The 20,121-nt window shown below is 28.5% G+C and overlaps 1 protein-coding gene across 4 annotated transcripts in view; it reads right to left on the bottom strand.

The window, feature by feature from the left end:
• The window catches only part of grh (grainy head), a 914,307-nt gene that overhangs the window by 255,460 nt on the left and 638,726 nt on the right, over positions 1-20,121 (bottom strand). Inside the window, exon 1 of one of the 4 annotated variants that reach the window (XM_075359402.1) lies at positions 3,532-3,735. The exons of the other annotated variants lie outside the window; for them this stretch is intronic. Within the exon in view, the coding sequence (XP_075215517.1) occupies positions 3,532-3,662 (131 nt within the window). The 5' untranslated portion in view covers positions 3,663-3,735. Of the gene's footprint in view, positions 1-3,531; positions 3,736-20,121 lie in introns of those variants that run through there. 4 annotated transcript variants of the gene reach the window in all.

Below are 20,121 nucleotides of genomic sequence, written 5' to 3' on the forward strand. Positions count from 1 at the left end.
GTTAACTTTAAGTACTTCGTATAATTTTTTAAATTTATATACATATTTATATGTGAATACCGATGATAAGTTGAAATGGATAATAGATTAAGAAATCTAATTTAAATCTTAATATAAAAAATCTGATGTGGACACCACATGACTTCCTTGTACGGCTATTAAATTACATAAACACATTTTTTTTAAAATGAATAGTACATCAAATTTTATTTCATTAATAACTTCTGTTTTTTTCATATTTTCTTTTTTTTATTGTTATTGAATTATTGTTTAACGTAAAACCTTTTTACAGTCGGAAGATAATAATTGTTATTAAATCAATATATTTAAATTAAAGAAAAAGTTAAAAAAGGAAATGTAGATTCGAACCGATGTGCCTTCCCCTTGTAAGATCCAAATATTTCATTAATTAAAAGTTTATTTGGCTACAACTGTGGAACCGATGAAAATAAGTACCGCTTGTGTGATACATCGCTGAAAAGCTCTAAATGAGGGGTTATTACTGCAGTTAAGAAACTACACTTTTGCTCTAGTCAATTGCAATTAAAAAGAGAGTTGCACAACTAGAGGTTACAACAGTCCTAAATCAAAAATTTCAACATCCTACGGCTAATCGTTTTTGAGTTATACCAGATACGTACGCACAGACGTCCCACCGAAACTAGTCAAAATGGATTCAGGTATGATCAAAATGGATATTTCCGTTGAAATTTGAAAACCGAAATTTTTTTCGATCGCAATACTTCCTTACTTTGTACTAGGAAGTAAAGAAAAACCTTGATATCATATAAATTATTTAATTTATGTATCCCCGGTTAATTATTAGAATTTTTAAACTAAAATAACATAACGTTTTTGTGTGTTTTAACACTAAATAAATTATGAAAGTAAACGACATTTTAACAGAATTTTTAACGATTGTTTACAGTTAGGAAAAAATTTATCGCCTGGCGGAGTGGGGTTTGATGAAAACAAACCACAATATTTTAAATACAAAGGTGGTTTCTATAATAAACTAAATAAAGATAAAAGGTCGAAAACCGTTAATAAAAAATATAAATCTACGCGCATTTCGTTGATTAAGCGATCATATTCGTTAGGAGGAATTAATAAAAATATTTATTAGATAGAAAATAACTAATATGTGATTTTTAAATAAATATATTAGCGTTGCTTAGGCGATTAAATTTTTTTCGAACGATGAAAAATGATCAAATTCAGATGTTATCTAGGAATCGAATGGATAAACCGCTGTATCTCAAGGTCGTTTTAACGATGGACCTCCCAACGTGAACTTTAATATAATTATTTAAGGTTATTTATCAGATTTTTGTTTTGCTGAATACGGTATGATATATCGTAGCGAAATAAATAAGTAAATATATATAATTTGCGAGCGTATATCTGAATCGAGATACGGATAAATATATTCAAACATTCTATTAAATAATTAAACGAAATTATTAAAAAGCGAGCGGGTTTTTGAAGGAAAAAATACAATAGCCGAGTAATGAATTTGAAAGTTACTTATCTGTCGGATCATAAAGGAGCTATTACCGTAAAATATTGCCTAGGAAGACAGCATAATGGATATAAACCGCGGTATGTAAAGATTTGTCCCGGAGAAAGTCTCAAATTTCGGAGCGTAAGGTAGCTCAGACAGGAGGGACAATCGTGCAATTAGCCGAGCTCGAGGTGGAGCGCGCGAGATAAGACGAGGGGGATGTCTCTCTACGCCATAAATTGTCTTGTCGCCCGCCGTCCTGGGAAAACGGCTGACTACATTTTATGATCGGCAAGGTTCCCTTTTTTATCGCCGGCCCCGCCCGTGGCATTGTTCTCGGCTAAGGGCCTATCTCGTATTATATAATCAAATAGTTCTTCTTATATAAAGCATCGTTCTACTCTCTACCGCGAGAATCATGTAAGGCAGATAACGATGACGCCTCGAGTGAAATAACCGTTACTAAGTTTTGAATTTCGAAAAGGTTTAAAATTTTCTATTCGCATGTATAATTCATTTTTTTTTTTTAGACTAGACCGTCTAAATTAAATAATAAATAAACAAAAATAACAATGCTCGATGCCCTTTTCGATTAAAAATTTATCCTTCGGGCTGGAAAGTACGTTATTTAAAACATTTTTATTTTTAAATTCAATCTGCTACAACAAAACCTTAGCTAACTTAAATTTATAAATTTTAATCTCTTCATAAATATTTACTAAAAAAAAAGAAAAAAAAAAAAATAGTTAATATTTTACAACGATTATAAATTAACTAAAGATAAATTTAAAATTTGTATGAACTATTAAAAAAAAATAATAATAAGTATTGTTCCAGGGATCGAACATAAAACAGCTTTTACCTTTAAGACTGTTGCATTAATATTTTTTTTTTTTTAACCTGGAAACCATTATTTTTATATATCTAATTATATTTATATTTCAGATGTATATTTAACAGAACAAAATATTTTATTAATAACCCGTTTCTCCTTAATAATGCATATTTAGTAATAATAAAAAAAAAGTTAAAAACACTTTTTATTTCTAATAAAAGGTTAAGAAATAAAAAAGGAACTTTCTACTAAAAGTATTTTTATAATAAATATTAGCGCTTTTCAATTTCTGTGTATGTTATTTATTTTTATGAATCGGGATTGAATTGAAGACCAAAAATTAATCTACGTCCGAGTTTGATTATTCAGTAATGAGTTTATTGACGACATTGAAAAGGGTTTTATGTTTTATTTAAAGTTTAAAAATGTATTCAATAAAAAAAAAAAAAAAAAATTCGAACGATAAAATTATCACAGAGAATTTTGTTAACAGTTCTTAATTTATTTAAATTAAATTTTGGTTCGGTTTCCATTTCTCGGTGAGATCAAAAATAATTTAACATTAAAATTAATCCTTTAAATTTGCCGATCTCCGTGGCGGAGCGGTCGGTAGCGTCTGGGCCTTTCATACGGAGTTCCCAGGTTCGAATCCCGCTCAGGTCATTTTTCATACGCTGTAAAACTTCCGTTACGTATTCGCATGCGCAAGCTTTCAAGCTAATACGGTGAATTAATCATCTCAAAAAGAAAATAAAAAATTAGTATGCGAGTTTGATCGACAAAAAAAGAAATTTGTATTCGAATTTATGAAATTTTTCAACTGTTATTTAATACCGGTTAATAAAAACATTTTATTCGTATACGTTTGGTAAAATACGTTTTTAGACGTGAAGCAAGTATACTAAAAGCTGTTATTAGTAGATTAACGCTAAATAAATTACCGAAGTGTAATGTCACGATGTAATCCATCGGGAGCTTATTTGATACATCGAACAAAATAACTACGTAACAAGAGCGATCGATGATCGATCGATTACCTGAAAAATAATATTAACTGTCGTGCATTAAACTACTAAAAAGCGGTAAGCAAAACACATAAAGCGAAAGCGAAAGCGTGCGAGCCGAACACCAATAACATGCGTAGCAAAATGACAAAAAGAGAATTAGCGATAGAAAGTGGACCCAAACTTACTGCCATATATCGGAGAGTTTATCCTTATCGGCACCTCCAAGTTGCGGCAGCTTGTAGTACTCGTAGATGAAGCCCATGGACGATGGAGGTGGATCTTCGGAGGCCGCGGCCGCGCCGCTGATGTTGAGCATGGCGGAGGTAGCCGCAGTCAGGGGATGTTCGTAGTACGCCCTCCAGCCGCCCCCGTCTTCAGCCCCCGGGGCAGCTGCCGAACCCGGCTCGCCGCCCTCCATACCCCGCCCCCCACCACCTTCTTTCCGTTTCCTGAACACACACACACACCGCAACCCTCGTTACACACCGTATCCCAGGTTTTCAGGCTTCATACATGTGCAGTAGTTTTTATCAGCCACCCAAGACATCATAGCCTATATACACATTTTTTAAGCCGATACCTACTCCTATCCCTTAAATCTACTTTTAAGTAACACAACCTATAAGAAACTAAGAAATAGGAGCGACGCGACGATAGACCCGCCGCGCGATAGAGAATTCAAGAATAATACCCGTCTATTAGAAAATAGCTATTATACTGGTTTATGATATTACCGATAAAAAAAACCCACGCGATCAAAAAACAATTCCGATTGCTCGTACCGGCATATTAAAAAATCGTTAACAACTTAATTTTAAATTTATCAAAACCAATAATTATTCAAATTTATTGTAAAGGTAACTATAAAAATCAAAAAAATATTAATAAAAAAAAAAAAATTATATTTTGAATTATACGTTGACTTTTTTCCCGTTTTTAATTGTAATTTTCATTTATAATCTTAATATTACCAAAACATAATTGACGAACAATTAATTTAATCCTGTAGAAAGATTTTTATTTTTATCATTAGATAAATATTAATTCTTGAATCCTCAAATAAAATATGATTTAATGTTACTTTAATGTAAAATAAAGATTTTTTAATGAACTAAGAAAATAAAAAAATAAATAATCTAGGTTCTATTACTTAACTCTTTTTTTAAAAATGTATATATAGCCTAAATGAATTGAATGACTCATATAAGAAATTACACATACAGATACTTATATATAGATATATTAATATTTAAATTGCAAGTAAGATTTTATCAAAAAACTGTCTTAATAAATATGAAAGTAATCTTATTCAGGTTTATGTGTTAAAATTTATTAGACCTAAACAGTAAAATTATATACAAACGGTACATTATGTGACGAACCTATAACGGTAACGATCGGTGTACGCGTGCGAATTAAGTTACCGCAGGAACCTCGGCGAGTGTCGTAAACTTCGCAAGAACGCATTAATGGCCATTAGAGTCACGTACTGTATTTTTTCTACGGCTTAGAAAATGTTGAGATTATTAATTTAAATCGACGCTAGAACACATTGCTTAAGGAATATTTTTTCGTTTTTCAAAAAATCTTTAAACAATATATTTCCTCGGCGATAGGTTATCGATCGACGTTAAAAGACATTTCTTTCTTAGAATCCGTAATTAACAAATTACGTTTACGGTTTTCTTAGAGAGGTTATTAACAAAAGGTTAAACGGTGTAATATATAAACTTTGTTACTTATCGGTGTTCTTTCAAATTAACTTCTGCTTGCCAACTACTAAGTCGGATTAAAATCAAAGTAAAATACCGGCAGATAGAGAGAAGCGGGTACTGCTTCTAATCGGTCAGCGATTGAAAAGAGTAGGCTTTTGAACGGTTGAACACCTGTAACATAATGACCCCATTATGGTGCAGGTTTCAGCCGCGTAATTCAAATGTTATAATACAGCCGTAGAAAAAGAAGTTAATTTAATTATTAAACGTAATAAAACTGTTTAGTAATAAGATTTTAAGGCGTGAACTGTATAGTTTTTTCATTGCAAGTTGGATATAAGGGTTTTTTTATTTTTTATATATATATTATAATTTAACTTGAAGGAAAATGTAAATTTATAAATATTTATGACCTTTAAAGATATCAGCTAATTTATTTATTTATATTAATAATAAGGCTAAGATTGTATGATTAATTATGAAAATAAAAACTAGTACACTTTTAATGAGCATGTTTATTCAATTATTGATTATTTATTCACACCTTAACTTATTATTGTAGAAGTTGAGTTTAAAAAAAAATAAGCACACATTTTTTCCTTTTCTTCTCAAATTAAAAAAAAGAAATGCTTGTCTTAAAACATGTGTGTGTGTATATATATATATATATAAAACATTATATAGTATAAGGAAAATAATATATAAAACAGTATTAAAATATTTTTTTCTATAGATAATCATAAATAAATATAAATTCATAAAACATGCCTTTTTTTAAATTTACGTTTGTATGTAAGTAAAAGAGTAAACATGCACGTAATATAAAGTAAGTGCATACATCATAATAAAACATAACATGTAATAAAATGGAAGAATATACGTTTTTAAAATTTATTTCTTACGTAAACTTTTTTATTATATTTTTATTTAATTTAAATCTTTTTACATCCAATCTTTTATTGTACGTTTAATTTGTTTTTTTTTTTAATAATGTATTTTTAAAACAATATGTTTGACCTATAATGTTAACTACTAAATTTAAAATGTCTATAGTCATCGTATTTTTTACGATTAACGTGTTTCATGAAAATTGTAATATTTTATTATGAATGAAATGATTGATTTTAATAATTCACACGGCAATTTTTATTAATTAAATATTTCATAGAAAACCTTTTATTGATTTAAAAGTTTTATAGGTTAATTATTAATTATTGAAATAATTATAATAATAAAAGAAGCATAAAATAATGCGTAAGATAACAAAATAGTAAGTAATTATTAACTATATATATATACAAAGAATGTTTCACCAAGAAATGGAAAGAACTTCAAGACGAGTTCAACCGATGAAAATAATTAAAAAAACTTTATATAAACATGGGTCCGGGAAACGCTTCATCGGTGAGTTAGGCTGGCGAAAAATTTCGCAATGATTCTTGAGCAAAGAATTAAATAAAGCCCTACTGAAATTCTAGGAACCCAAATTAAAAGGCAAGCTTGATGGTTTCTTATGACTTGACAAATTGAATTGAGTTGACGGTTTTTGACGTGACAAATTGAATAAAACAGGTTTCAGAACTCTATCTGTAGTGATTTTTGAGAAAACTGGGCTAGAACGCAAAACATTGTAGTGAAAACCCAGTTTTGTTATGTTTTAGGTGCAATAACTTTGTTACATGGATAATAAATAATTAAACATTTTAAACAAATCTTATAGAGAATTTAATTCTGAACAAAATGATGTTAATAAACTCTACTAAAAAACAAAATCAAGTTACAAAAAATCAATTTTATTAACATAAAAATATCCGAAACGTGGCTGAAAAAATAAATTGAATTTGAAATATAAAGATTAATACTTTTAGCATTCGGATCCATAAACTTTCTTCATTATTTTCACTGGTAAAGCTTGTCCAGAAATTCTTTCCGTTTCTTGGTGGAACACTCTGTATTATGTATATATATATATATATATATATATATATATATATGAACACAGTGTATCACGAAGTTCTGGTATTTTCTTAATTTATTCTACCCGTGAAAATAGTGGAAAAAGTTCAGATCAACATATGTCCTAAAATGCTTCGTTTGCAAGTTACAGCCTATGAAATATTTCGCTAGAATTTCGACTATTCGGTTAAAATAAGGTTGTACTGAAATTTCTAGGACATAGATTAAGGGAAAGAGTTAATGATTTCTTATGGTTCTCGACTTAAAATGTCGAATTTAATAGGTCTCGAAACGCATCTGCAGTATGTTTTCAGAAATCTGAGGTCAGATCCAATAAATAGAAGTAAAGAACTTTTTTATGTTTGATGTACCATAACTTTGTTAAACGGGTAATAAAAACGTAACAATTTTAAAAGAATTTTTAAAGGATTGAATTTTGAACGAAACCGTGCAAGATAAATTGAATAAAATAAAGAAAAAATTTGAATTTTATTCAGAAACAGTAGACTAGACCGAAGTCCATCATTACACGTACTTGTTTATAATAAATGTTAAAAAACGTCCGCCATTTTTATCACATTTCATTGCACGCATCTGCACTGCCTTTTCGTTTCTTTTAGTCAAAACGGGACTCCCAAACGTCTTTCAGGGCTGTCTTTAATTTGTCCAGCCGTATCCGTAATGTGGACGATTAATCCCTCACGAGAATTAACTTTGTTTTGTATACACTATTTTTCATCCGTCTCCAGACGAAAAGGTCTAAAGGCGTTAGATCAGACGATCGTGGTGGCCAGTATTGTAGATATTCACGACTGATCCGTTTGTCAGGGAAATGATTATTTAAGCGAGCGGAAACGGCACAAGAGATCCGGGAAGGCGCCACGCCACGGTAGCTGAAATCCGAACAAAATTTTCACTAGCCGTAACTCGCAAACGAAACATTTTAGGATATATGTTTATATAAACGTTTTCCATTATTTTTACGAGTAGAATAGGTTACGAACATCTCGTGAGAGTCTCGACATACAGTCTGTATGTATATGTAAGGTGTATATATATATATATATATATATATATATATAGTTTTCTTATTTAAGAATAAGATAAAAATCCACAGATTTGTGAAATATAAGAAAAAAATTAATATTCTTTTTTAGATATTTTTTATAAGCGATTAAATTATCGGGTTAAACTTAACGTGATATAATAAAATTTACTGAAATATTGTAATGAAATGTAATTTTGACAATTCAGTAAATTGAGTTAACAATTACTAATTTGTTTTTTTGTTAGTTGGCTTAAAAAAAACAGCAGTGATTGGAGCAAAAATTAATGAATAGTAGAATTAATTATTATGAAAATCGGCAAAAAAAGCTGAATGGATTTCGTATAAGGAAAATTTAATAACAAATCTGATAATATGTCAAGTGAAATATAACTATATTAATTTAAATGAGAAAAGAAAAAAATTTATCATAAAAATAATCAGTAATCTATAACAAATACTTTTTATAATTAGCTCATTATAATTTCCATTTGATTTACACGTTCTTCTTTAATATGACAGTGAATTGGACTACCGACTAATATTAAAAAAGTGCACAAAAAATTATAAGGAAATATATATATATATAAATTGAAATTAATGAATTTTTTTAGCTAAAAGAAAATAAATGAATTATTTTGATTTATTTTCTTTAACGTTTTATTATACGTTTCTTTAACGTATAACTAAAGTTGTTTTTTATACATATAAAACATATATCTTATCATCGATATGGATAAATCTTTTTAAGTTTTATTTTTTCATTTAAAAAAATAGTCACTAAATAATAAACTGTACAACTAACCTCTTCGTGATCAAATAATTTGTTTGTTAACGTAATAGAGTAGAGTTTAATAATTCAGTTTTAATAAGCCAAATTTATTTCGGGAATTATTATTTTTTTAACAATACATCCTATTATCTGATAATAATAATTCTTCTGTTTTTTAATACTTAACGTATATATGACGTATTCAAATTAAATGAAAAAAAAAAAAAAATCACCAACTAAATAAATAATTTTATCTCGATGAAATAATTAATGCACTATAACGATCTGAAAAGATCCAACTTAGAAATAAAAATAAATAAAATATAACTAGAATATATATATATATATATATATAAAACAAAAAAATCGTTGCTTTTAAAGCAAAATTTAGACATTGTAACTAGAATTTGATATTTGGCTCATAAACGATGATGACAGTCAGCGAATCGAGAAAAACAAAAGAAAGAAAAGTTTTTTTTAAATATGTTAGGACCTAAGTTTATAAATAATCAAACTATCCTACCGTGAAATTTTCAAAAATTTCAATAAAAGTTTTCTTTAAAAAAATAAAGGACAGCGTATTAAGAAAAACAATCTTTTTCTTCCTAAATAAAAAACTAGTTTAAAGAAATTAAAACATATGTAAAGAATTAAAGAAAATAAATTTTACAACGAAATGCTTTCAGAAATAAAAGTAAAAATTTTAAGAGCTTTCAGGAAAAACCAAGAGAAAATAGGGGAAGAAAATTTTTCCAAAAAAAGCAGATACGAAGTTAATTAAAGAATGAAAAAGTAAGAATAGAAAATGAAACAAAATTCAAATTGTCTTTTTTTTTATTTACCCAAACATGATCCAAACGGAATAAACCCTGAAGATGACATGATGTATAAAAAAAATTCAAGGAAGTATTTAAAATTGAAACTATCCCAAAACTACCTTTCGTTATGTGCTATAACGATCGAGAAAGTACGAGTAACCTAATAAAGAAGGAAGAATACATTTGGTGTTAAAGAAATACTAAGAAAATGAATTTATCGAAAAAAAGTTAAAAATAAACTTAAAAATAATAAAGAAAAAAGTTCAGTTCTTCTTTCAATTGTCAAAATCTTTAAGCCGGCAAAAAATTAAAAATAAATTACAACTTATAATTTCTTAAATTGAATGAGATGCCGACTCGTAAAAATTGAATTTTAAACAAGAATTATTAAAAAAATATTGTTATTTTATTTTCAGCTTTTTTATACGACTGCTCAAAAAGGAGTGTAATGCATTTAGGGTGTAACGTTTGTGATACCGCAACCATTGACAAATTGACACCAACATGTTAACAAGTGAACCGATTTAGACGTATGACGCCGCATTGGAATCCTTACGTTACCGGAAGTGTTATAGGATCTATATATATATATATATATATATATATATTTAAATAAATTTAAAAAAATCGAAATAAAGATCATACTTTATAAAAATATTGCATAAAACATTGTCACCGCACGCTCTTTTATAATTATCCTATATTAAAGAGGCAATGACTTTTTTTGGCAGACGTGTTTTATTATTTTTAATATTTATCTCTTGTTTAGTTATTCGGTTTTATTAAACGCTGCCCATTTAAAAAAAAAAAAAAAACTATTTGTAAGAAAAGAAAACGTAGAAAAACTTGAATTGATAACAGTAAGAAAAAGAAATTACCTGTAGCGACTATTGTTGAGTATGAGTTAAGAATACTGGAATATTTATTATTATTTTTCTTAATAATTTTTTGAACCAAAATACTTTCAGAAATAAAATAAAAAAATTCAATTTCGAGAAAAATCAAGAGGAAAAAAGAAAAGAAAATTTTCCTAAAAAGTGAGAGACCGATTTGGTCAAAAGATGAAAAATTACTGGTGGAAAAGGACAAAATGCTTATTGAAGTTGGTTTTTTTTAATGCGATCCGTGAAAATATTATATACCTACTACTCATTATGTATATAAATGTATTAATAAAATGGTAAAAGAATATAAAATATTTACGGTAAAAGTAAGGAATAAATAAAAAAAAAATGTTTAATAATAATAATGGAATCGTGATTAGAGAGGTACAGGTGCAATAATGAATGCTTGTTATTTATGGTGAATATATTTCTAATGATTGAGGTTAAATTCTGAATTGCATGTTAATATCGGTTTGGTTATGCAGTCATTTTAATATTAAACATTTTACACTCCTCGTAATACTTGTTAAGTATATATAAAATTTATACATCTCATTTATACATATTTTATTTAATAATATTCAGTCGTTCATTTATATGTATTCATTTTTACTGAAGTTATATCTTTCATATTTATCGATAACACAATCTACGAACGGTATATATAATTTTCATACGATTCCCACATATCATTTCCTTTTACTTTAAATAATAATTTTACAATATATTATATTGGAAAAGAATGACGGGATCGATGTAAAATTATATGTTCCCACGGTTTAACGCGTAAAATGATAAATTTTTATTTATTTATTGACGATCAAATATATTTTATCGTTTTATTAAATTTAAAAAAAATAATAATAAAATAATTTACTTTACTATTTCAACCGGATTGTACTTTTCACCGGGTTGAAGTTGCGTAGAACAAATTTTCAATCTAAAATCCATTTTACAATACTAAAAAAATTTGCATTTAATAATTTTTGTCGATTTTAAGAAGGCATATGACCGAATATTTAGACAATCTCTTGTTCAAATATTGAACGAATTTAAGATAGATTATAAAAAAAAAACCTTTAAACTGACAACTTTTTCTTTAACGCGGCTTTGGCCGCGTGACGGGAAGTTCAACAACTAGAGATTGTTTCTGATACACGGCTTACATACACACACAATTTAATTAAAAATATTTATTATTTTTCTTAAATATAATAATTTTTCGTTATTTAATTCAATGATTCTAATTAAAGCGCGCGCGCATACTATTAAATTCGCGTAAGTGTGGCAGAATTTTCTTTCTTTTCCTGTTTAGCCTCTGGGAATTACCGTTCAAGTATTACTTGAGAGAACGAATGAGGATGATATGTATGAATGTAAATGAACTGTAGTCTTGTACAGTCTCAGTTCCTGAGATGTGCGGTTAATTGAAACTCAACCTATAAAGAACACCGGTATCCAGGATCTAGTATTGAAATCCGTATAAAAATAACTGACTTTACTAGGACTTGAACGCTGGAATTCTCGACTTCCAAATCAGCTGATTTGGGAAGAAGGTACTAGCGGCGACGGTCGGCACTAATTAAACTATTGTAATTTCACAACTTACGTAGAACAAAGTTCGGTTGTACGGTCGGCCGACTAGAGTAGCCGCGAGGCTTAACGCACCAGGTACCGAGTCGACTAGGCGATCGAGTTTGAAACCAGCTAGACTAAGTCACAACATAGCAGTATTTTAGAGCATTTTTGTTGTTGTGGGGGGGGGGGGGTACAATTTTGAAAACGTTTTTGCAGATATGTTATATTTCAGTTATTAACAAATGTGCCTAAGAAAAATATGAACTTAATTAGGAGAAATCTCGAGATACGGAGAGTAAAACCTTGCTCTATAGCCTCACCTCCTTGACCTTTTAAGTTGAAGATTTAATAGCATCCATGCCCCCTATGTTTAGAAGTGATCTGACTGAGTTTGGTCAAAATCGGTCCAGTAGTTCTTGAGATTTAATGTGTTAATGTGTTTGAGATTTAATGCGATTTAATTTAAAGAGGCCAATACTAAATACACACACACGTATATACGAACATTAATATCCGGAAAATTTTCATAGGTGTCAAAATCAGATTAAAATCGCATATGCACAAATCGGACCGATTACAATACTTTCACTTCTAGAGCTACAGCGCTATCTAGACGGGAAAGTAATATAACCAAAAACATACTCAAAAGTTAAGTTTTTCTTAAATTAGTAAATTTAATATAGATAAATGTGTTTAATTAAAATCAGTATTTCATCTTATTTAGTTTTCCTAAAATCAAAAAGATGAATTTATAACTATATATTATTTATAACTGTATTTAATATTTTATAATTAAAAAATGATGCTCACGTAAACATTTTGATCTTAAGACAATATTTAAAATATTTATCTTTTAACTTGGTATTTATTATTAACCTATTTTATGATAAAGAAATACAAATTTGTTTTATAACTTAGATACTACCTAATAACAACTTTTCGAGTTCAAGTATGCGTTCGTTTTTTTAGCAAGCTATTTTATCTTTGCCGTAAAACTAATTTACTATAACAGCTTTAATAAAAAAGATTTTAAAGCGGTCATTTTTTTTTAATAAAAATAATCGATGTTTTTCTACTTTCGATTAGACCTTTTGAAAATTGTTTGTATTTTCTATTTTTTCTGTTCTTTCCGTTATTTACAGTAGTACTTTTTAATTTTTTCCCAGAGTTGTTTTTGCTCTGCTATAAATTTTCTGGACCTGTTCTTTGGTTTTCCTTTTCGTCCAGTTTGAAATCTTCAATTTTTTTCGAAACACTATTCTGTATGTTATAATTTTTTCCAGTTTTTGTTTTTGTAGGTATCGCTTTACTTTTAGGTGTAAAAGTTAAGTAATCGTTTTCTAAGTATTGTCACTCATTCTATAAGTACGGTCAAAAAACGTAGTTCTTATTTTCGCATTTTTCTTCCTAAATCTTTTATTTATCGGTAAATTTCTTTGTTATATTTTAGACTATAAATTTCCTTTTTTCTTTTGGATCGAAATATCTTTCTTAAAATTTTTCTTTCTTTTTTAAAAAAAAATCTTAAATTAAATTTTCCTAAATACTTGCTTGCATATAAAGGCTTCTGGGCCGATTACTGTTTTGTAGTTTTGCTTTATAGCATAAGAAATTCTTATCGTAAACATTCGCTGTCAGTCTATTACCTGTTTCTAGTTCACGAATCCTGATTTTAATTCCTTCTTTTTCGAGTACAGTTTGTATTATTATCTTCCCAAGACACATAAATTTGTCGAAATTGTGTATTTTCCCCCTTTTTTACGATTACTTCAGTGTAGAAACACTTTTCTTATCTTCGGTTATAAAGTTTGTTTTCTCATAGGATATTTCTAAATCTATTTTTTACTGTTTTCTGTCAGCAGATGTGCTTTTAATTTTGTACTTATATATTTATAACTAAGATAACTACATCGTTTGCATAGGTTAAGCGATTAAAGGTTAAGTTTTTCTTTCCTAAATATACTGATTCCGAGATTCCATGTTTAACCGGTTTTCTATTCCATTCTCTAATTACTTTTTCTAAGGCAGTGTTGAATAAATTCGGGGAGCTTCCTACATCGCTCTGCCTTACGCCTATTTTTAATTCAAATGCTTCTGACAATTTCCTCGTTGTTTAGTTTTAGATTTTTTATTTTATTTATATTAAAAAAAAAATAACCAAAATAATAATTTAAATCTGAAAATTTAATTAAATTCTTATTACTTACGGTTATCATTATAATAATAATTACAAAATGTTCATCGTTTCACGTACGTAGCAAACTATACAAAATAATATATTGTATATTTAGATTAATAGCAAAGACGAATGGATAATTTATGTTTAAATTTCAAGGTAATATTTTTTATTATTTTTTTTTTTTTTTAATAGCGTTTAAGATTGTTCATGTCAGTCAATACATTTTTTATATATATAACACGGTTATACGATTAAACGAACAAGCAAAGTTGAATATAAATAGGCTGATTTATGTATATAATGTAATATAGCCGGCATTAAAAAATGAATTTTTTTTCTACCGAGGCTGTAACGTGAATTTCCTACTACGTACGCGAACGAGTAGTCAATTAAATTGGCAATTTGTATAATAACAAGTGAATGAGCTATAGTGAACGTCTCTCTTTTTGTATCCGATGATTATAAATTTGGAATAAATTATTTATATAAGAAAGCACCTGTTACCAGGTTCTATACGATGTAGCTCATCGCTAAATTGAGCATGGGTACGTTATAAGACGGTAAAATATAACAATAATAACAAAATAATAATAATAACGTAAAGGCAAAGCGTTCTGTCAAATAGGAGAAAGCGTTCGACCCTGTCAACAAAGTTATTTGTTACTGTTAACTCGAACACGAATGCCGATTGGATATTGTGATACGTATAGGCCCCACTGCTTGTTGTCGTCTTATCAATTACTAAACGTAACCTTTTTAATTAGTAATGATTAATGTTGAACGCATACGAAGTAAGAACTAAGATTTGATCGTTTTCAACAAAGGGTCTGTTAGTTTTCCTCCTTCTTCTTACTCTCTCTATCCCCCTCAAACGACCTTCCTGTACGTATGTTTTTTTCTTTTTTTACTTCTTTTATGTTTTAGTTCTCTATTTTTGTATTCTATCTCTGTTCTGTTATTACATACCTCTTTGTTTTTTTTCTTGTAATTTTTATATTCCTTTTTTTTTACAAGACTTGTCAAAGAGTCTGACATAGTCCAAGATAGGTCTGAATAAAACTTTTATCGGTTAAAAGGGAGATGTAATCTAGTATTCTCATCGTATAATTCCTTACCGCTACTAAATTATCTATCAACCACCAACCTACTTAGATCTAGCTATATATTTTTTTATTATTGTTTTTTTTTTTTTTTTTTTTTTGTAAGATTATCGAAACGATGAATTGTCCTTCATAATTTCCTACTAAACTATATTTTAATCTGTGTAACATACGTAGTTATAAATTTATCTTTGTTTATTCTAAAATTAAACCTTTTTTTAAGACTCCCTAAAGAATAAGGTTCTGTAGTTGAAGCTTATGCAACAGGTTGTCTAAAAAGTATTGAGTCTTTGGAAGCCATAATCAGAACGCATTTATGATTATTGGATAATAACATTATGAGACCGCATATGCACAATCTTTTCCGATGTCTTTCTGCCATTTCTCATGCAGCACCGAAAACTCGTCGCTGTAAAAATACTATGGTTTCGTCAAAAAATTGTAACAGTGATTTTCAGAGGCCTCTTTTGAAACTAATTAACACTGTTCCGGGAGTTCTACAGAGACCGAAACAAATGATAGTCTGACGGTACCAGGTCCGGGATGCACGGTGGATGCATTAAAACTTCCCGGTCAAGTTTTGTCGATCTCTGATGGATCGTAAAAGATGTATGCGGTCTGGCGTTATTAGCGCGGTATAAGACATCCTTTCTGTTGACCGATCAGGCCTTTTCTTTTAAATTTCTTGGTGCAGTCGCGGTAATCGTAGACAGTATAGGTCTGAGTTTATCGTTCTACCTGACGGCAGGTGCTCGTGGTGCCATCCGATCCCATCAAACGTATAAGTATAACCTTCCTGGGCGTCAGTTTGGGCTTTGCTACAGATAGTGGCGCTTCTCCTCGCTTCGATCACGATCATTATCGCACATTGTTGTCGTAGGTTAACCGCTTTTCATCACTGCGATCAACCGCTTCAGAAACTGGTCGATTTAGTTACGTTTCAGTAAATTCGTAGAAAGATATTCGATCCGGTAAATTTTTCTGAGTCAGATCACGGTCAGTCGTCTAGACTTATTTTTGTATCCAACTTTCTCAAAACGATTTAACGCTGCTTGGTGATAAGTGTTTAGGTGATCGGCGATTTTTGCCAGATTCCTCGAATTTGGCCGGAATAGGTTAACGCTACGTCGCACGCAAAAAGCTCAATAGTTTTTGGACTACCTACGACATGCACTTATTTAAAAAAAAAAAATTTCATCAGTCTTAAATTTCTTCCAACCAATGAAAAATAAACGTTTAAAAGAACGTTTATTTGAAAATTAATAGAAGCAATAGGAAAAAAATAAAATTTTTGTGTGCATAAAGGAGGTAATCTTTTTATACTAAAGATTAATTTCTAAATACAAGATATAATTTACCGATTAACATTCATCTGTTACTATCAAAAACTGCGAAGTATACTAATTTTTATTATTTTGATGTGCGTAACATAACCCATCGAGTTGTCTACTGATAAAATCTTTGTACCAAATAGATTGTTTAACAGGTGATTTTTGAAGTCGTTTTGAATACTAGATCGTGGATACCGGTGTTCTTTGGTGGTTGGGTTTCAATTAACTACACATATCAGGAATGATCCACCTGAGAATGTACAAGACTACACTTCATTTACAGTCATACATATCATCCTCATTCATCCTCTGAAGAATTATCTAAACGGTAGTTACCGGAGGCTAAACAGGAAAAAAGAAAGAAAGGTTCTGGGATTCAAATCCTAGTAAAGCTTAGTTACTTTTATTCGGGTTTGAATACTAGAGACTTGATACCGGTGTATTTTTGTAGTTAGGGTTTAATTAACTACACACGAGTTACACGAGTTCGAAATATATTTGTAAAAATAAATAAATTGTTCCGAAAAAATTAAATACGAAGAATGGACGGAATTCTTTTTTTTAATACTTCAAGGGTATCCTGTACACACATATTGTTTTATTTTCTATTCTGAATATGTGCGTTTCAATCTGTTGAACTTACAAACAATAATCAACACCATGGCCCGACGAGAGGAGGATGAGATGCCCGACAAATAAATGAGATGTAATCTTGTACAGACGTAGGCCTACACATTACCGAGATGTGTACATATTCAGTATAGAAAATAAAACAATATGTGTGTACAGGATACCCTTGAAGTATTAAAAAAAAGAATTCCGTCCATTCTTCGTATTTAATTTTTTCGGAACAATTTATTTATTTTTACAAATATATTTCGAACTCGTTTTTCTCTTACCAAAAATTTATTTATTTAAAACCAGATTTATTAAATAATTTACTTTTTATAAAAACATTTAAAGAACAATCGAGTAAACTGCCAGGTTAAATTAAGGAATCGAGTTAAAAGATAAATTGACCTAATAAGGTTTCTTTCATTAAAAAAGATGAATTGAAACACAAAATGAGTTACACAAAACCATCATTGTATTAGAATAACTAAAAATTCATTAAAATCGTTCGTGCAAAGTTATAACAAAGAGATTAAAAAACAACTAATCCGCATTTCGAATGTTAAACTATCCGTCTTCAGGAGTCAAAAAAAGAATCTAAAAATTTATTTGCTTGAAGAAGCAATATATTTTATAGACAAATTTACGAATAAAAATAATGTTGTAAAGCAGAGAAAAAAGGCTACAAAGCTATAATATATTTTTTTAATTTACTTTACAGTAGGATACTTTGAAAGTGTTACTTAGTTGTTTTCAAAAAAATTTGTTGTATGTTACATTTATACGTATTAATTTAATTCCGTTAATGATTATTCATTGAAATGAGTATTTATTTATGTTATAAAGTTTTTACTCTTACCGAAAAATAAAATTATTTAATATAGATTTATTTTTTTTACAAAATATTCTCAATAAGCACGGTTACCAATTTTTTTTCACTCGTTTTACTAATAAACAAATAAATTAAAAAATACAATTTAAAAACTAATAAAGGAGAAGAAAGAAATCTATTTATTATACAGTTACTCTTAAATAGGAGAACTTATTAATTTTTAATTTTGCAAATTAAAAATGTCACGCCTGACCGGGTTTCGAACCCGGAATCTCCGCACAGAATGCCGTGAGGTTACCTACCACCCCCGGAGGACAGCAAATTTGTTTTGCTATAGATTTATACGTGTACATAAAAAAAAAAAACTATTTGTATCCACTAATAACTATTTAAACCGTTTTCCCGTCTCCGTTTATTTATGTATAATTATTAAAAAATCTAAATAGAAGATAATTTTTCTTTCTCTCGTTGTTTAATAAATAAATCTCAACAAAGTCTCTCATAAATTATTTACGAACGATATAAATTAATAATACGATTACTAAGAAGACTTTTACTTCTACCAAATAAATACGGCATAGATTTTAGTAAGTTATATACGTATTTAACAACATAATAATAACTTATTTATTTTAAAAAATAAATAAAACAAAAATTTATAGCTTACTCTTTTCTGTATTCAACATATCTATGTAATATTTTAATTTACTTAAACTGAAGAGGCCGGGTGTGAAGTGGGCGTGTTAGAAAATGTTCTTTAACACCTCACGTTTCAGTAAATCTCATGGGGTCAGTTGCGAGCAGACATGCTCATTAGCCTTTTTCACCTTCATCGATCAGAGTTATTATTATTAGTAAAATATAATATTCAATTTATTAAGCTGATTTATTATTCAAAGATTAATTCTCGGCCTAACGGTAAGTAGTTTTTTCTTTTATTAACTGTAATAGTAATTTCTTATTACCGCTTAATTTTATTCTACTGTTTAGATTTTTTAAATTAAATTTATTCTTATAATATGAACAAAATCGATTACATTTTTCTAGATAAAGAACTTCTAAAATTAAAAATATTTATATACATTTTATCTTTACTCACGAGTCGAACACATAATTTATTAAGAAAAGAAAAAGTCATTTATCTTGTGTGGAATAAAATTATTTCTTATTATAATTAACAATTTGTATTTATTTTCATTATTTCATCTATAATAATAATAATAATATTTATTATTATTTCTTAGGTAATGTAATGCAGTATTACATTTTTTCTAACAAAATAATTCGTATATTTTAACACTATTGACCAGAAATTATTTTTAAAAATGGTTCGAAGATTTCTATCAATAATATTTTATTGAGAAAATTCAAGCAATATTAAAAAAATACAAGTCAAAAACACGGCAGTTTTGGTTTTCTGCAAAATATCAGTAAATTTTTCAAACTGCCAATTAACTTAAAAATTTATAAAAAATATTGTAGGTAATTTAATTGTGAAACAGCTGATGTAAATTAATTTAATAAAAAATTAGTACTAATTTGGAAAATATTACCAACGGAACAAAATTTTAATGAAATTTTGCTGCAGTCATACCTCAAAAATAAACCGTTTTAAAGATGTTTATGTAATTTTTTTCCTGATTATTTTCCTGGAATCATAGTTCTATAGCTATGGTTCAAGAAGAAAAGTATTATAATCAGTCAAAATATGAGGTATAAATATTTTTGTATTTCTCGACGTTTCTTGACCTACACACCCCAAAAAATCTGATATGGGCATCACATGACTTCCTTGTACCCTATTAAATTACATACACACATTTTTCTTAAAATGAAAAGTACATAAAATTTTATTTCATCAATAACTTCTGATATTATTTCATTTTTTTTTTTTTTTATTATTTATCGTAATTTTTTTTGCAATCAGAGGTTAATAATTATTAATAAATCAAT

This window comes from Lycorma delicatula, chromosome 3, assembly GCF_047948215.1.
Source record: "Lycorma delicatula isolate Av1 chromosome 3, ASM4794821v1, whole genome shotgun sequence".
NCBI lineage: Eukaryota > Metazoa > Arthropoda > Insecta > Hemiptera > Fulgoridae > Lycorma > Lycorma delicatula.